Source organism: Quercus suber, unplaced genomic scaffold, assembly GCF_002906115.3.
Source record: "Quercus suber isolate HL8 unplaced genomic scaffold, Cork oak 2.0 scaffold_264, whole genome shotgun sequence".
Lineage (NCBI taxonomy): Eukaryota > Viridiplantae > Streptophyta > Magnoliopsida > Fagales > Fagaceae > Quercus > Quercus suber.
Genome location: NW_027069720.1, coordinates 93759 through 109733, shown reverse-complemented (window position 1 = coordinate 109733; position 15975 = coordinate 93759). Strand labels below are relative to the sequence as shown.

General features: G+C 33.3%; 2 protein-coding genes across 5 annotated transcripts; one reads left to right on the top strand and one right to left on the bottom strand.

Annotated features, from left to right (window-relative positions):
* Positions 1–8144: 8144 nt before the first annotated feature.
* On the top strand, positions 8145–11824 carry LOC112007491 (protein SHORT HYPOCOTYL IN WHITE LIGHT 1). 3 transcript variants are annotated; one of them, XM_024039845.2, is made up of 5 exons: positions 8145–8298; positions 8391–8615; positions 10181–10246; positions 10454–10526; positions 11386–11498. In XM_024039845.2, exons 1-4 carry the CDS (start codon positions 8146–8148, stop codon positions 10517–10519), a joined length of 510 nt encoding a protein of 169 aa, XP_023895613.1. In that variant the 5' UTR covers position 8145; the 3' UTR covers positions 10520–10526; positions 11386–11498. The 3 variants fall into 3 exon arrangements, with proteins under 3 accessions (XP_023895613.1, XP_023895612.1, XP_023895614.1); XM_024039844.2 differs by lacking the exon at positions 10454–10526 and having other exon boundaries at positions 11386–11824; XM_024039846.2 differs by lacking the exons at positions 10181–10246; positions 10454–10526 and having other exon boundaries at positions 11386–11824.
* A 920-nt stretch (positions 11825–12744) lies between these two features.
* Positions 12745–15975, bottom strand: LOC112007492 (transcription factor BHLH089). Of its 2 annotated transcripts, none has more exons than XM_024039850.2 (6): positions 15193–15975; positions 14683–14880; positions 14361–14426; positions 13991–14059; positions 13815–13886; positions 12745–13335 (listed from the first exon to the last, which is right to left on the bottom strand). In XM_024039850.2, exons 1-6 carry the CDS (start codon positions 15451–15453, stop codon positions 13219–13221), a joined length of 783 nt encoding a protein of 260 aa, XP_023895618.1. In that variant the 5' UTR covers positions 15454–15975; the 3' UTR covers positions 12745–13218. The 2 variants fall into 2 exon arrangements, with proteins under 2 accessions (XP_023895618.1, XP_065637399.1); XM_065781327.1 differs by having other exon boundaries at positions 12745–13347; positions 15193–15967.

The window sequence follows — 15975 nt, the reverse complement described above, 5'->3', positions numbered from 1 at the left end:
ATTATGATATAATGGGTTGGGGGATATTTTAAAGGAAACTTTGTCCATTTTATTAAGATAATTCAAATTTTAGTACATTATCTATTAAAACGATTGTAAAATAAGAATGAAATTTCCCATTTGTTTGATAATTTGATAGTTACAACAATGGAGGATGGATGATTTGAAGATATATTCGTCAGAAATACCAACTGAATTATAAGGCTCTTGACAATAATGTAATTTTTTATAACCAAATATCATTCATATAATCTTACTTAACATGAGCAGCCATAAACCTTATCATGACCTCTCAATTTCTAGGATCACTGAAGATCAAGTGAAGCTCATTAAAAAGATGACCATACAAGACAATAAACTATCCCCATTTTACCTTAAAAAGTGCTACGTCCACAATATTTTCATTATACTTTCACAACAAATCTTAAATGATAAGTTATTATTGGTGCAAATTTAAACTGACTACTAAAATTACTTTTTTGTCCATTAATAACAACATATCATTTACCATTTGTTGTGAGAGTGTTATAGACATATCATTTCTTATTCTACCCTATTTGAGTAAACTTAAAATTTCCGCTTTCAAATACATATATATATATATATATATTATGACGTTGGAGAACTTCACTCAAATTATTTGCACATCACATAGTATACTGTACAACTATCTTCACTATTAATCAAACTCCTACAAGCAACTGACTTTATCCACCATAACCAATTACCAGGTAATCAAAGAGTTTTTCACCTCTACAAGTAGTTTGTTGCTTTCAAATATTACATCAAACACCCCAACCTCTAAGGGCAAATCTAACCGTAGCAATTGCCCGTAGATATGAGAATGCAATCAATTAAAGCCCATTGGTAAAATTTATTATATCTTCTCATTAGACTATGCACTTAAATAATTTTAATTAATACTGTAAGGACAGAATTTAGATCAGACCCAATATAGGATTGGGTTTTAGCCCAATGAGCCTAAACAATAAATTTATAGAGCGTGGGTGAATGAACTAGTTCTAGTGAGTAAGAAAGACAGTAACCATTGTTGATTTAAGAGAATCAAACACAAGTAGGATAAGAAAATTGGTCCTCGGCGCAATCTGAGGAGCTCTGTTATAATGTCCAGTTGATGATCAAGGTTACAAGAGTTAAAGAAGGATCGTTCCTTTGATTTCTTTTTCTTTTTTCTCTCTCCTTTTTTTAGGCTACCTTTCCATGCTATATACTACAACTTTTGGCATCATCCCCACCATACACGTGTAAGTTAGATTATAGGTACTCCTTGTCCCATCCAGCACCTCCCAAAACCTTCAACTAGCAGCTATAAAGTTGCTTTACTACTGTTCAAGTATCACCTTCACATTAATGCGGCCAGAAAGTTAGCTGGGACGCATTTAATGCAAAGGTAGCAGCTTTTATAGATATTTGTTGCCTTCTTCTACTCTCCTCTTATCCAATATCTGACTTCTAATCGTGATGCAACCTGGAAGGATGTTCAGGACGATAGGACATTCCTACTGATCTCGGATAAATATTTCCGTTATGACTTTTCTCCTCAGACATCTTTTGGACTATTATGTACAATCCTTATCTCTTCCTCTTCCACCATTCCCATAATAACATTATTTGACCATCCTCAGACAAGTAAATATTCTCGAACTGGGCCATAGGCCCAATATATACAGTTTTAACAGTACCTATTGGCTATCTGGCCCCCACAAATACAAATAAATTATTATAAGTTAAGTGATTTTATGGACTCTATAAAATTAGTGACATTTTAGAGATATTATGTACACCTTATAAATTTATGTGTAAGTTTTTAAATAAATTAAATTTGTGTGTGTGTGTGTGTGTGTGTGTGTGTTTTTTTTAAGAGAGTTTCAACCTATGGCGTATGCTCCTAATAATAACTCTTTATCATCAAACCAAAACACCAATCAGTTTTTGGTGTAGGCGATGATTGAACCCCAGATCTCTTATACAATCATCAGAGACTTTACAAGTTGAGCTAACTGGAACCCACAAATTTGTGTTTTATTAGGGTTGAAAGCAAAGAGGTCCTTTTAACATGGGTCTTTATCAAAAGTAATTTATCAAATTGACTCTTATTTATTTTTTATAATAACGTAATTGACCTTTCTACTACTCAACTTTCTTCATTTTATTGCCTGATTGGCCTTTTATATATATATATATATATTAGGGTTGGAACTCTATAATAATAATAATAAATAAATAAATAATCTAATAAAGTAATTGTAAATACCACACGAGGTTCCATACATACATATATAGATATATATATATATATATATATATATATATATATATACCAAATGGGTTAAAAAATCAAGTTTAGTTGTAGTATAAGGCTACAATTTTCACTTAAAAAAAATGCATAATTACATATTTTGAAAATCTAAGGGTACGTTTGGTAATTGTTTTTCCCCTTATTTTCTGTTTTCAAAACAATTTTCTATTTTTGAACTAAAAAACTTGTTTGGCAATTCAAAATGACAAAAAACAAAAACTATTTTCAAAACTCAATTTGAGAAGGAAACTAAAAACATGTAAAATGCTATTTTTAGTTTCTAATTTTCAAAAGTCAATGAAAACATACATTTAATTTAATGAATCTGTCTCATTTAATGAGTTAACATTAAAGTTCAAATCGTAATAACAATATATTTTAATATATACATATATATATATATATATATTTTTTTTTTTCAAAAAACTATCTTTTTAATTTCGACTAACCAAACATGTTTTTGATTTCAAAAATACAAGAAATTTTTTTTTCTTTATATTTCCAAAAACAAATTTTGAAAATAGAAAACAAAAATGGTTACCAAACATAACCTTGGATTGCATGTTCTTTATCTATCTATACTACTATTTAAGGGCTTCCCCTATTGAGATTTCTCAATTTTTATGCCTAAAATACCTTCAAATTCATCTGTTTCTAAGGCTTAAATTATAGGGTTAGACGTGTAAAATTAGTAATTTAAAAATTCCTAATTTTTAGCTAAATTAAAATAAAATAAAAAACAGTTTTTCTCTCACTTCTCCATTTCTCTCTCATGTTAGTTTTCCACTTTTTTTTGGGGATAACTTTCCACTTTTTTTTTTTTTTTTTGATTGAACATTTTCAACTTTTTAAATTAACAAAATCATTTTCTCCCTTTTTTTGACCGATTAGATTTACCATGTTTCACTCCTAAAAAATTGCTTTTAATTTCCCAACCTCATTTTCCACTTATACAATTACTAAACTCAAAATTTTTTCCCCTTTTACAACAAATTGTAAACCAAATTCATTGTAAAATACATTTTTCATCAGTTTCTTCGCAGTTCACACTTTCTCCGCTAGCCACTATTGATCAGTTATTATGCAGCTATATCGCAAAATAACTGGACTTTCTTCTCTAACAAATTTTATATAAACAAATGCACTTTCTTCTCATCTCTTTTTATCCTGTATCTATATATATTTTGTTTTTAGGTGGAGAGAAGAAGAGGCTGCCAAAAAGAGATTTGGCTAGTGGGGAGAGGAAGCATATCTTGGCCATTCTTCTTTTCTATTGCCACTCTAGAGTCTAGATCTAGAGCCATTATGAATCCGCTCATCTACTTGACTTTGGTAATTGGTAATATCCTCCCACTGAACAACCTCTTCTTATTTTTTTTTTTTTCAGTCTCTTTAATATCTATTTGCTTTTAATTTTGCGGTAATGGTTCTTTTTTAAAAATATTTTCTCTAATTGTTTCACTTTGGTGTGAATTCTTTTTCAAAGTATGGAAATGATATATATTTTTATCTCTCTTTTTTTTTTTTTTGTGGTTATCGGTTTGAAATTATTGACTAATTAGTTGATATTGTATATTATAGATGATAAAAGGCATTCCCTAATTATTTTAAGTGGTTCTCTCTCTTCATCCTATTCTTTTTCTTCTTCATGTTTGATTGTTCTTCATTTTTTTCCTTTTATATTTTGCATTTCATAATTTGGGGAATGTGGTGGGTTATGTCCGTTGCTTTTGTGGTTAAATACGTGCTCTAGGTGTTTGTAAAAAATATTTGGTTTGCAAACGTCTAAAATTTTTCTTATTATTTCTCAGGTGAGAGACCCATTTTTAAAACGAAGCCAACGTTGTCTCCAAAGATGTTGAACCTGGGCAGTGTTGTAGCTGATCATCAATGACATAACTGTTAGCGTTAATAGCGGTGAGAGAGATGGAAGGGAGTCAGTGATTTGCTATAGTCATAGTAGATAGTTCTTAGTTTTTAAAATTTATATTAATTTTTCAATTTAAATTTGTACTACTATGAGCATTTGGTTTAGTTCTTAGAGTTACTATTACTCCATTTGGAATTTGGAAGTTTAATCGATTATTTGATTTTGCTATGAAATTCAAGGCATATATATATATATATATTTGGTTGCACCTATAGTTTAGCTATGGTTGTTGATCTATTATTTGCGCGTAGAGAAGATGATATTTTTCAACTACACAGATAAAAGATTAGGATTTGAAATCAAACTGTGTCACAAAAATTCACAACTTTTTTAGAATATTATAACAATATAAAATCAAAATATAAGAGAATAATATTACTTTTAAATATTAAGAAAAAGATAGAAATTAAGTTAATTACCCTAATTTTACTACCCTAACTTTACCACGTCTAAGTTAATTGCCCAAATATTTACCTTAAATCAACAAAAAAAAAAAAAACCATATTATTGGACAAATGCATAAACCTCGAATTGGGATGAATGGAAAATGATGACAATAAGTTTTTTTAAAAAAACTAGCCTCTGAGCACGCACGTGAGGCTCTTCTATTTTTTGGGTAAGAGTTGATTTAAAACATTATTACAATTTCGGATTATTACTGTGGGGGGTAAAAGCCCAGACATACCTATTGGGCTGGGGCCCCGTCNTGACAATCCCAACGACAAAGATAAGCTCTGGGCATACCTGGGTATGATAAGGACGAAGAAATATCTCAAGGAAAAGCTGCTACCATCACATTAAATGCACTGCAGCTGCTTTTCTGACCGCATTAATGTGGAGAAGACCCTGAACAGTGTAATCTCAGCTACTACCACTCACGGAGAGATAAAGAGAATACCTGATGGGACATGCACTCAAGTGGATGCTTAGATGAAAAACAAGTGGACGATGAAGATAATGGGAAAGGGTGCTATATAAGCAGAAGAGGTCTTTGATAAGAGGGATCGGAAAAAAGGTGGAAAGAAGAATTAGATAATTTTACTGTAGCTCCAAGAGTTGTAATCATCTTTCATTCAATAACATACCTCTTCGGACAGACATTTGTCAAGGAAGATGAGCATGATCTTGTGTCAATGAATCCTTAAACATTATAATCAATCACTGTTTAATTCACATCCAGCCCAGCTCTTTCGCCCACTCTCTACAAATTCATTGTCTTGGGTCATCGGGCTCGTAACCCATCCTTCTTGGGCTTGGGCTGCCAAATTAGACCCCACATTACATTTTCCAATCACAAAAAATCTAGGGTGTGATGAAATAATTATTTCTCCACATATGATAATCATCACACCCTAGTTTTTTTTTTTTTGTGATTGAGAGAATGTAGTAATCCAAATTATAATAAATGCTCTAAATAACATTTATCATGCATGTGCTCAGAGACTAGTGTTTTTAACACACGTATCAAATTTCATGTTAATTAGATGTTATTTACTATTTGATTCATACACTTATTTTTTATGTATAATTTTAGATCACAAAATTTTGAAATATAAACATTTGATTAAAGACATAACTAGTGATCTTTGATCTTCTGAAAATTTGTAAAGATAAATAATATAAGAAAAAAATTGTAATCCAAGTGTGGATTTATTAAAATTTGTGTCTATTGAAAATATTAAGTGGAATTATAGCAAGTACAAGTCGTTAATAATAACTAGCCTCATCACGCACATTTTGTGCATGCAATGAGGCTCTTTTTTTGTAGTTTTTTTTTTTTTTTTTTGAGAACATGGGGTAGTTTTTTTAATAGGAACATGGGGGTAGTTTTGGTTGTGTACATGAGGTAGTGTGAAGTTTTATAGAACATGAGGTAGTTTATAAACGTGGGTAGGTTTTTTTTTTTTTTTTAAATAAAATTTGTTATCAATTTATGATTTTAACTTCATTTTTATGTTTTGGAAATAAGGATAAGTTCATTAAATTAGGAGTATTTAAAAAAAAAAAACCTAACCTTCTAAATTCTATTAATATATAGAGATATAGAGATAAAGTAATAAAATTAATAATTTTTGTATTCTCAATTAACAATTAGTTGAAAAAATTCAATCGATTGGGCGGCTGGCTGTAATAATGTTTTAGACGTGAAACGGACGCGATGCGTTACGCGCGGTGTATATTAGGTCGGTAGCACAGTAGCAGAGAGGAGAAGAAGCTTCGGAGAGAAGTTTTATACTTTATTTCTTTCAACGGCGTCGTTATTATGCTTGGGACCCTTCGCTTTGCAGAAAATTTCTGTTGCTAACGTGCGCATTGGCACGTGGGAAAGTGGTTCCGAAAATTGTTCTACACTCCAATAGACGACGTGATGGACTTGGCAAAGTGCGTTTGGGTGCAGTTCACGATGTACACGCGCACGTTAGATATTTGTCTCCAACCTTCTAGGAGGGTTGGATAGGATTGGAAATTCAATTTTCATTGTGAATTTTGCTCAAATACCAGCAGACACAATGCCAAGGAAACATCGTAGGCTAGCAATTTTTTTGGCTTATTGATTTGCTAATTTGTAAACCGTTTATGCCATTGATTTGCTTTGTTGCCAAAATAAAAACAAGGTTGTGTCATATCTGTCAATTTATGATGTTCCATTTGAAATCAAGTATGTGTTTCAATACAAATAAAAAATTAAAATTATTTTACTATTTAACTTATTTTTCTTACTATTTATGAGCTCATTGCACTTTTTGGTATTATTTATGAGCCCCGCTATACTATTTCAACTAACTTTTACTTTTATCTACATTATTTTTAGTAATAAATTTTCAGTTTCAACAAAATAAACAGTATCTAAACAGACCCTAAGTACCATTTATTATATATGAGCTCTAAGCCAATAATGAAGTTCTAAAAAAGGCCACCTGAAGTCAATTCCAAACAATTTGGCTTATAAATATTTTGGGAGACATGATTAAGACAGTGTTGTACTGATCTTAAATGGGTCACATGTGGAAATACTTAGGGAATGATTAAAATATGAGAAATGTTAGAAATGTGACGTGCACAATATTTTCATAACAAATTTTAAGTGATAGATTGTTACTAATTGTTATTAGTGAGTTGAAAAGTAATTAGGTCGTTTCTCAAAAAAAAAAAAAATTAATTTAAGTAATAGGTTCAAATTAGAACTAGTAATAATTTATCATTTATGATTTTTTTTTGAAAAAGTTTCAACCTATAGCAACCACTCCTGATAATAGCTCTTTATTATTAAACCAAGACATCAATCGATTTTGGTGTATGTGGGAATTGAACCCTAGATCTCTTATTCAACTATAAGAAACTTTACTGTTGAGCTAATTGTAACTCACTTTATCATTTTTTATTTGTTGTAAAAATATTATAAAAATGTTGCAGACCTAGCACTTTTCTTAAAATAATGTCATACAATTAAAAAAAAAAAGTATTGTTTTAGTCCTTGCATTTTGGGATTGCTGTCAGTTTGATCTCTACATTTTTATAACAGTAAATTTAGTTTGTGTTACATTCAACATGCACTCAATTTAGTTCATACCATTAAGGCGTTAACTCATTAATTAAAATTGACTACAAGTTAAAAATAATATAGACCAAATTGACTGCTAAACTGTACTTTCTAAATTATTTTTCTTTCTTTCTTTCCTAAATCCTAAGGAGAGAGAGAGAGAGAGAGAGAGGCTTGTTATGGACTTCATGTTGAGCCTCATCACAGCTCAAAGGGCTGAATTAGTTTTTTACTGGGTTGGGCTTCATCACTGTCTCCCTTAACCCTTTCTTCTTTTGTAAGTAGTTGGGCTAAAAACCCAGCCCAAGAACACATACTGAAAAATGGCAATGCCACTTGCAAATCCTAAAGCTAATGGCAGGAACAGCAACATTATCCTCGTTGATCAACCTCAACGTCACACCCCTCCACTCATCGCTCTCACCGTGTGCACATTTCCCATTACCACACCACATCCAAACCCCTAGTTTGAAGCCCAACATAATCAGCAATATTTGTCACAGCAAGGTCTCCCTATCCCTCTCTCTTTAACATGCACACATAGACACTATAACTCAGTTATTAGGAACTAGGAGTTTGACTCAGTGTGTGTTTTTCAGCTGAACAGCAGTGCAGCTAGTGAAGTGGAAGCTGAGGAAATTGATGGAGATTTCTTCTTCGAGGGTGATCATGGGTTGGTAGAGGATGATGAAAGTGATGAGGAAGATACAGAAAGCAGTGTTGATTTGTTAATAAGGTTCTTGCAAAGCACGTTAAGGAAGGTTTCCAAGCGTGCCAAGAAGGCCTCTCGCTCTGTTTTGCCGGCCCAAATACCGGCTCAGCTGGTAATTGTTCTCTATTTAAATCTAGACTTCTCCGTTGAAAATACTAGGAAGTGTCAATTGATCAAAAGTTCATTGCCTTTGAGCTTTGTTTAGTGTTCGTTGTACTTTTTAAGTATGTATTTTCAAAGTTACATATTTTATCATTTTTTATTGCTCTTATGTCTTAATAGAATTTTTAAGAATTAAGGGGAACGGTTTAGTCACGTACCTCTAGACACTATGAACAAACATGAATAAATTAAACGCAGTATAGCGTACTCGGCACACAGTTTATCAGGTCACCCTCAAGAGAGATAAATAGGGTTGACCTAACCTTATGAACATCCACCTATCATGGATATATCAGAGTTAAAAAGTTCAAACCTTACAATAATTAATTAGAAGGGGCACAAGTCCAATAGAAACAAGTTGTATGTACCAAGTCAACTACTGATCATATGACCCCAACGACATACTGAATCACTGATGGGTACTCAAGTCAAGGCATATTAACTTAGTTACATTCAATCCATTTTTACAAAACAAAAGGTCCAATTAACATGGCTGGTTATATTGGGTAGTCTAATACCTATTGAAAGATGTGATTTCAAAATTTCACTAGCATTTTTTTTTTTTTTGGGGAAGCTGCTGGTAATTTTTAACGCCCTGTTCACGAGGTAGGATTTATGCATAAATTAATGCATGCAAATAGAGGAATGTTAAGTGCAGGGTGAACAAATGAACACATATAGGGTATTGTTCAACTGTGACATGCATTATGTGAGCATATGAGGTTAAGTCTCTGGTTTATTGACTACATTCACTTGTGAGTTGTTGTGGATGCATATGGCTTGGGTTTATTAAAACTCAATTTGTTGACATAGGCACTTCTTGTCGGACTGTTTGACATGAATACTGGAACCAAAAGTTCTTGAGTTGGGCCAAAATTTAGGAGACTTAACTGAAACAAAAAAGGATAAACAACCAGAACTGCACCCCCAAACTAAAAGCAGCATGGTAATACTAACACCTTAAGAAACAGAATGAAATCTTCCATCTACCACATAAACCTCTATTTTGGATAGTTCTTAATACTTCTATAAGACCCCAGTCTAAGTCTATAATCATCTCTAATTAATTGTAGAACTCCTTCGTAAGGACTTTACCATTATATGCACTCAAGCACTTCTTTGTAATTTGTATCCATGAATGGTAAACAGTACATCCCATGCCAGTTTGCTGAGGGTTACTTTGAGGCTTTCACCTTTCAGCTTGTGAATACCCTATTGCAAGACATGTATCCAGCTATACGCTCCTTTAGCAACCACTTCATCACTTGCTGCCAATTAATTCTTAAAGAGTAAATGAACACTCAAGTGCAGATAATCATGAGCTTGCATTTGACTCCTGCAAAAGACACACAACAAACTCCCATTGTATCCCCATTTATTAGCTAACTTTCCTCCAGTGTAGAATCTATATCCTTCACTAACAGCCTGCATGTGAAAGATTGTTTAAAGATTGCTGCTGGAGTAATCTTAAAAAACAATGCTAATTTTATATTCTAATCTTGCATCGGAAATCAGGTGTCTTTTGCAGTTGATGGCGTTCTACTTTTGGCTTCACTTTCAATTGTTAAAGCACTTCTTGAGGTATACCTTTTCCATAACTAGATTTGAATAGTTAAATCCCATTAACTGTTTTATGCGTTCAGCAAAATACTTTCACGTATGGATATGAAATCAGTCATTGTAGGTTACAACATTGTCACAATTGTTGGATATGTTGAAATCTTTTGATGATGGAACAAGCTCTTAAATATGCTCCTTTCCTTTCCTTACCTAACATTATTTTTGTAGGAGTCATTACACAAATTAATGATGGAAGAACAATGTCTATACAAAAGACAAATAAAAAATAGATAACTTGGAGGTATAATATCATTTTTCTTAGACAATATTTGCCTCTACACTATTGTTGTTAAAGAGTTATCGCAAACTTGTCTCCATAATACAACCAAGTTGTTGGGTTCTACGAATAGCAATTCTGAAAAATAACCACAAGATTTCTTATATATGTTTCTTTGTAACTTACTATTTTAGGGTGATAGACTTTTTTTAAGTGAACATAAACTTCTCTTTATACTCATAGGGTTATATTTAACCAAAAAACACGTATGTAGAGTTAAAATATTTCATTAAACCATTTACAATGCTTGAAACATTTTCAAACATTCAAAACAGTTACTGAAAATTCTGTAGAAAATACAGTTTTATGAGTCTCGATCGATCGAGAGTTCCTTTCAATCGATTGAATGCTCTTTTCGATTGATAGAACATGAATCGAGCATCGATTGAAATAGACAGAGACTTCAAGATAGATTTCCTCATCATTTCAACCGATCGAGCAAAAATTTCAACCGATCGAAAATACTGAATTTCAAATTTTCACTTAAAAAATTTCAGAACTTGAACTTTCATTTAGAAAATTTCAGAACTTGAATTTTCACTTTATCAATTTTATGAAACAATATTCTCCAAACTCAAATATCATTATTATAACATATCCATGTATATACCTCTATATACAACAATTTTCTATTATATATATATATATATATATATTTTTTTTTTTACTTTAAAACATGTTTTCCATAATTCAAAAGCAATTGGATAATTTCCCGGGTAGACTTATTCTTAACCCAGCTGTTTTCAGCATTCTGAATCGACTGATGAATGGACATGTTGTGATAGATGAAAAGAGCAGACAACTGACAAGTTATTGATTGCAGGTGGTCTGCACTCTTGGAGGCACTGTGTTTGTGGTGATCCTGTTTCTACGTGTGATTTGGGCCACCATTTCTTATTTCCAATCAAGTGGCAATAATTTTAACAAGGGTGGAAGTTCTTTTGCTACAGCATAGTCAGTAACATAATTTTCACTATTGGTGGAAAGCACTCTTTTTTCTGAATTACCTCACAGAATGGCTTTGAAAGCTCTCTCTCCACAAAATGCTACATGACTACTACAAAATATTCAACCTTTTCATTGTTGCCTCCAGTTCTTGCGTATATGTGAAAGGAAATGTAAAATTGAGTAGGAAGCGATTCAAACTGCGTACTAGTTTATTTGTTAGTACAATGGTTCATTTACCCTCTTGCAAATAGATTTTAAACTAAGTTTGTGGCTGGTCCACTTCAAATGCATGACATTGCGAATTTGTAAAAGAATTGTGTTCACTGAGTTCATGCTCAACTTCACCCAATTAACCAATTTTGGTTGATGTGATTCGTATGGTGCTAATGAATTGGCCAAGGAGACAAGGACACACTAGGCAATTGCAGAAACTACTGTTAGTGTCACATTTTGCTTGAGCTCATTTTCAACAATTCAACTGTGGGGGAAAGCAAAAGAAAACAGAGAGGTGTGTGTGTGCGTGTGTGGGGGAGGAGTTGCAATATGATTCATGAATTGATCATTTAAAAATCAAACTGAAAATCTTGTTATATATCCAAGTATCCAACAACATGGAGATGTGTCTGTTAAAAGGGTCATTTTCGGCTTCTATTCTTGTTACACCAAACCCTTGGGAAGACTTCCCTTTTCATGGTCTATACTCTATACTTGGGGGCCATTTTGTGTATGGTATACTGTGGGGTGTCAAGTGCAGAATTCAGTCAACCAGCACATTTTGATTGTGGAGTAATTTCAAAGAAAAGTTCATCAGTTCACATGTTGCTCCTAGCTACTAGTGCCTTGCTTGTTACACCAAATTAATTCTCCCTCCACAACTATCATTTCTTAACAATAAATTAGCGAACTCCAGGGTTATATTTTTTTTTCTACAGAGAATTAGTTTCATATTCGCTTTCAGCATGATGATTGAGAAAAAATAAAAGTCTAGCAGTTTAAAAGGTCATTTTACCTAAAGTTGATTCCACAAACACAATAGGACGTTAAAGACATTAGGTTTCATAAGATAGATTCTGCATAAAAGCAGATTCCTAATATCAATAATATTCCTATTATTCGATGTGCTTGTACTGCATAATATGATCTTTATTTTCGAGAAAACCAAAAAGAAAAACTTCAGCAAAAACTCATGCCAAACCTTTTAACATGAAAGAAAAATCCTATTTTAAGAACTCGGTTGGGACCTCCAAAATGCATAGCATTAGACTTGCTTAATTTATTAAAGGATACAGCTTCTTAGCAAACAGCATCTTATAACAAGGTTTACACAATGTAAGCATTAGAAATTCTGAACAAGCAACATTCTTTCACAAGAACAATACTCATTCTAAGAGGTTATGTTTGGGTATTAGTACAGAGACAATGGTGAAGCCTGCTAAAAGATATATGAAGGAAAAGAATTGATATTCCAACACACAAACAAACGGAGTTTGTTCAGATGATAACTTAAAGCAGTCTTACAGATAGCAACCAGAGCTCCATGCCTTATGTGTCTCTTTTTGATTTAACATATTGTGGTATATGGGTTATATTCTTTGACAACTACTGAAGGAGTAAGCATTGCCTCTTAATGCTTTTATTACCAATCAACAAGGACTTTTGTTTGTTTTTGGTTTCCCTTTTCTTTTGGTCTGAATGAGGACTTCATAGACTACGTTGTTCTTTCAAAACCACCACCAACCTGCATGTGCAACCACTCTGGTGATGAACTGCGGGTGTACTCCCTTGGGGCTTGTGAACCAAATGCCATGCCAGAAGTATCAAATGTCTGTTGACCAAACTGAAACACCAAATTATTTTGTTATAAGAGTCACGGTTCTTGGAAAAAGAGGAAAAACTATTATCAATAAAGAAACTAATAGTGAATTAAACAAATAAATAATGCTCAACCAACCCATTCCTAAATTATATTTAGAAAAATTCCATTCTAATGAAACTGACCAAAAGTTCCATCAGGAATTTGCAAAATCAAAAAAAGTGACATGACCATTTAAAGCAGAGACATATGGTGCATGGTTCAGCTAGAGTACATGGATTTATTCTTTTAGAGAAAGTGAGTTGTAATTCAAAGGGTTAAAGAAAAGAAAACAAGCTCTAGTGCATAATCTGATACATCAAAAGCAACATAAAAGACAATTTGCAAGTAAGAAATCGAAAATGTTATACCTATACTCTCATTCCAAGAGAAATACATTATATAGAGGATTAAAATAAACTCCAATATCTTTACATATAATTAGGACTTACATCTTTAGAAGGAAACACTTCAAGTCCAGGGGTCATTCTTGTATTAACTGCTTCTAGCTTCATTGACAAGAACTGTAAAATCCAGTAAACTTTTATAAGGCTCAACTTCAGATTTAGTAAGCGAAAGAAATAACAGTAATAAGTGCAACAATTTAAATCAATCAAAGGACTCTTACCTCAACCTGATGCTGTAGTGATTGGATGTAATTTATTATCTCATCAAGGACCAGTGCTTTGCCAATAACCTGAATTTAAAAGCCTATTCAGTGAACAGTCTTTCTGGAAAATTACCATATTAAAAGGAAACTGAACATAAATATCAAAAGCCAAAACAACTGATACAGAATATACGGTAACAAGTCGACTGGGTCACTGATTAGGTTATCATATTTTTGGCCATACAAATAAATAGCTTAAGATGAAATGGAACTTAAACTTTACAAAAACTTTTTCACTGGACACTGTACAGTACATCTATTCTAATGAACTAGAACCTGATTGGCAAATTAGAGAACGATTAAATTTCAAGTAATACCAATACCATACCTTATTACAACCCGGGACCAGATCCTGGAGAATTTTCATCCTCTCACTTATCTTTTCTCGTCTAGCCTGTCCACCAAATGGGTCTAATCAGCAAAACTCGTTTAATAGCTTTATATGCAATCAACTGTTAACTACATCAATTGCCCCAACTAACTCTAACATGATTGTAACATATACATATTTGTAAATAACAGATTGTGTCATGTATCTGGATCTTAACTCGCCTTATATCAATGTCTTGACCATTACACTCACTTCAAAGAACAATTAAAATCACAAATTTTACAAACAGTAAAATTAAAGAGGATTTCAGTGAAATTACTCTTTCTGCTAAACTGTGGCTATCAGTAGCTTGACCCCTTCTTGCTCGTACGTGGATGTAGTCTTGCTTAGGCGGCTCCGGCGGGGTCTGAGTATTCTGTTCCACATGCTTGCCTGAACTGGGTTCTGCCTCAGCTTTTGAATCAAGATTCTCATCTCCACTTCCCGGCGTTTTCAGCCGCTTTCCCTCACAATCATTCTGCCCCAAAAATTTAGCACCCACAAAAAAAAAAAAATTAAAAACCCATCTTCACCAAACTCAACATTTCAATTTCATTACTGAATAAAAACAAATTTCATGGTATTTCAGACATAACTATCTACTTTCAAGTGTTTTAATCTCTACCATTCCTTATAACAAACAATAAGGACAAAAACCAAGCTTTAGTCCCAACATTTTTGGGTCCACTAAGATTGACTGACTACTAAATTAGTGACTAGGAACGTTTTGAGATCAATAATCAATATCATTGAATCAAAGAAAAAATTTCATGAAATTTGAAGCAAATACCGCGCCATTGGAGTTGGAAGAATCGTCCTCCAAATCACGCCGCTTCCTCGACCCACCGCCATTGCCGCCATGAACACCTCGCTGGTCCAAACTCATCGGATCGTTACCCGAAACTTCCCGATTCGTCGCACCGTTTACATCGCCGAACTGAGGCCTACTCAGCCCCATCACCATTCCGCCGCCGCCATTCATCGGCGGAAGCTGCCAGATCTCCGCCAAGTTATACGACGACCCTTCGTTCATCATCGCCGGCGGATCCATTCTGAAAAGTCTTTTCACATTTATATGTAAACACTCAACTTAACTTAACTAAGTAACTAACTTCAAAATCTCCAAAGCAAAAGCTAAAATGTTTTTATTATTATTTAAAATTCAGTTGCTTTTTGTGTTTTGAGAAGTAACTTTCAAAAAAAAAAAAAAAGAGAGGAGCTGAAAATAATAAAAAAAAGGGGGCTTATTAGAGTTTGAAGCTGGAAGTGTTGTGTGTGTGTGTGTGTGTGTGTGTGTGTGATCTCCTTAGACAGTGGAGGTTGGTGCGCACAGTGTTGGGTGTTTTGTGTGTCCACTACCACTCACTATTGAGAGACAGAGACCTCGGGAGTAGCAAACAAAAGTCACTTCCAGTGAGTTTTTCTCGGAGGGTCCAGTGTCCAGGTCCAGCCACTTTCTCTCTCTTCGCTCTGTGTTTTGCTTTGTTTTCCTCCCTCTCACGTGCACCTCCTCCTCTCTCTCTCCACCGTTCGATCAATCTACACTCACTAGTCAATTATATCCGCTTTCTCA

Bases quoted from the DNA above. Each gene is read 5' to 3' on its own strand.
- LOC112007491 (XM_024039844.2), top strand. From the start codon at position 8,146: ATGGCAGGAACAGCAACATTATCCTCGTTGATCAACCTCAACGTCACA. The intron at 8,299-8,390 runs GTCTCCCTATCC...TGTGTTTTTCAG, and splicing joins GCAATATTTGTCACAGCAAG to CTGAACAGCAGTGCAGCTAG. The intron at 10,247-11,385 runs GTATACCTTTTC...TATTGATTGCAG, and splicing joins TTGTTAAAGCACTTCTTGAG to GTGGTCTGCACTCTTGGAGG.
- LOC112007492 (XM_065781327.1), bottom strand. From the start codon at position 15,453: ATGGATCCGCCGGCGATGATGAACGAAGGGTCGTCGTATAACTTGGCG. The intron at 14,427-14,682 runs GTAATTTCACTG...TTTGGTGGACAG, and splicing joins GCCACAGTTTAGCAGAAAGA to GCTAGACGAGAAAAGATAAG. The intron at 13,887-13,990 runs GTAAGAGTCCTT...TGGATTTTACAG, and splicing joins CACTACAGCATCAGGTTGAG to TTCTTGTCAATGAAGCTAGA.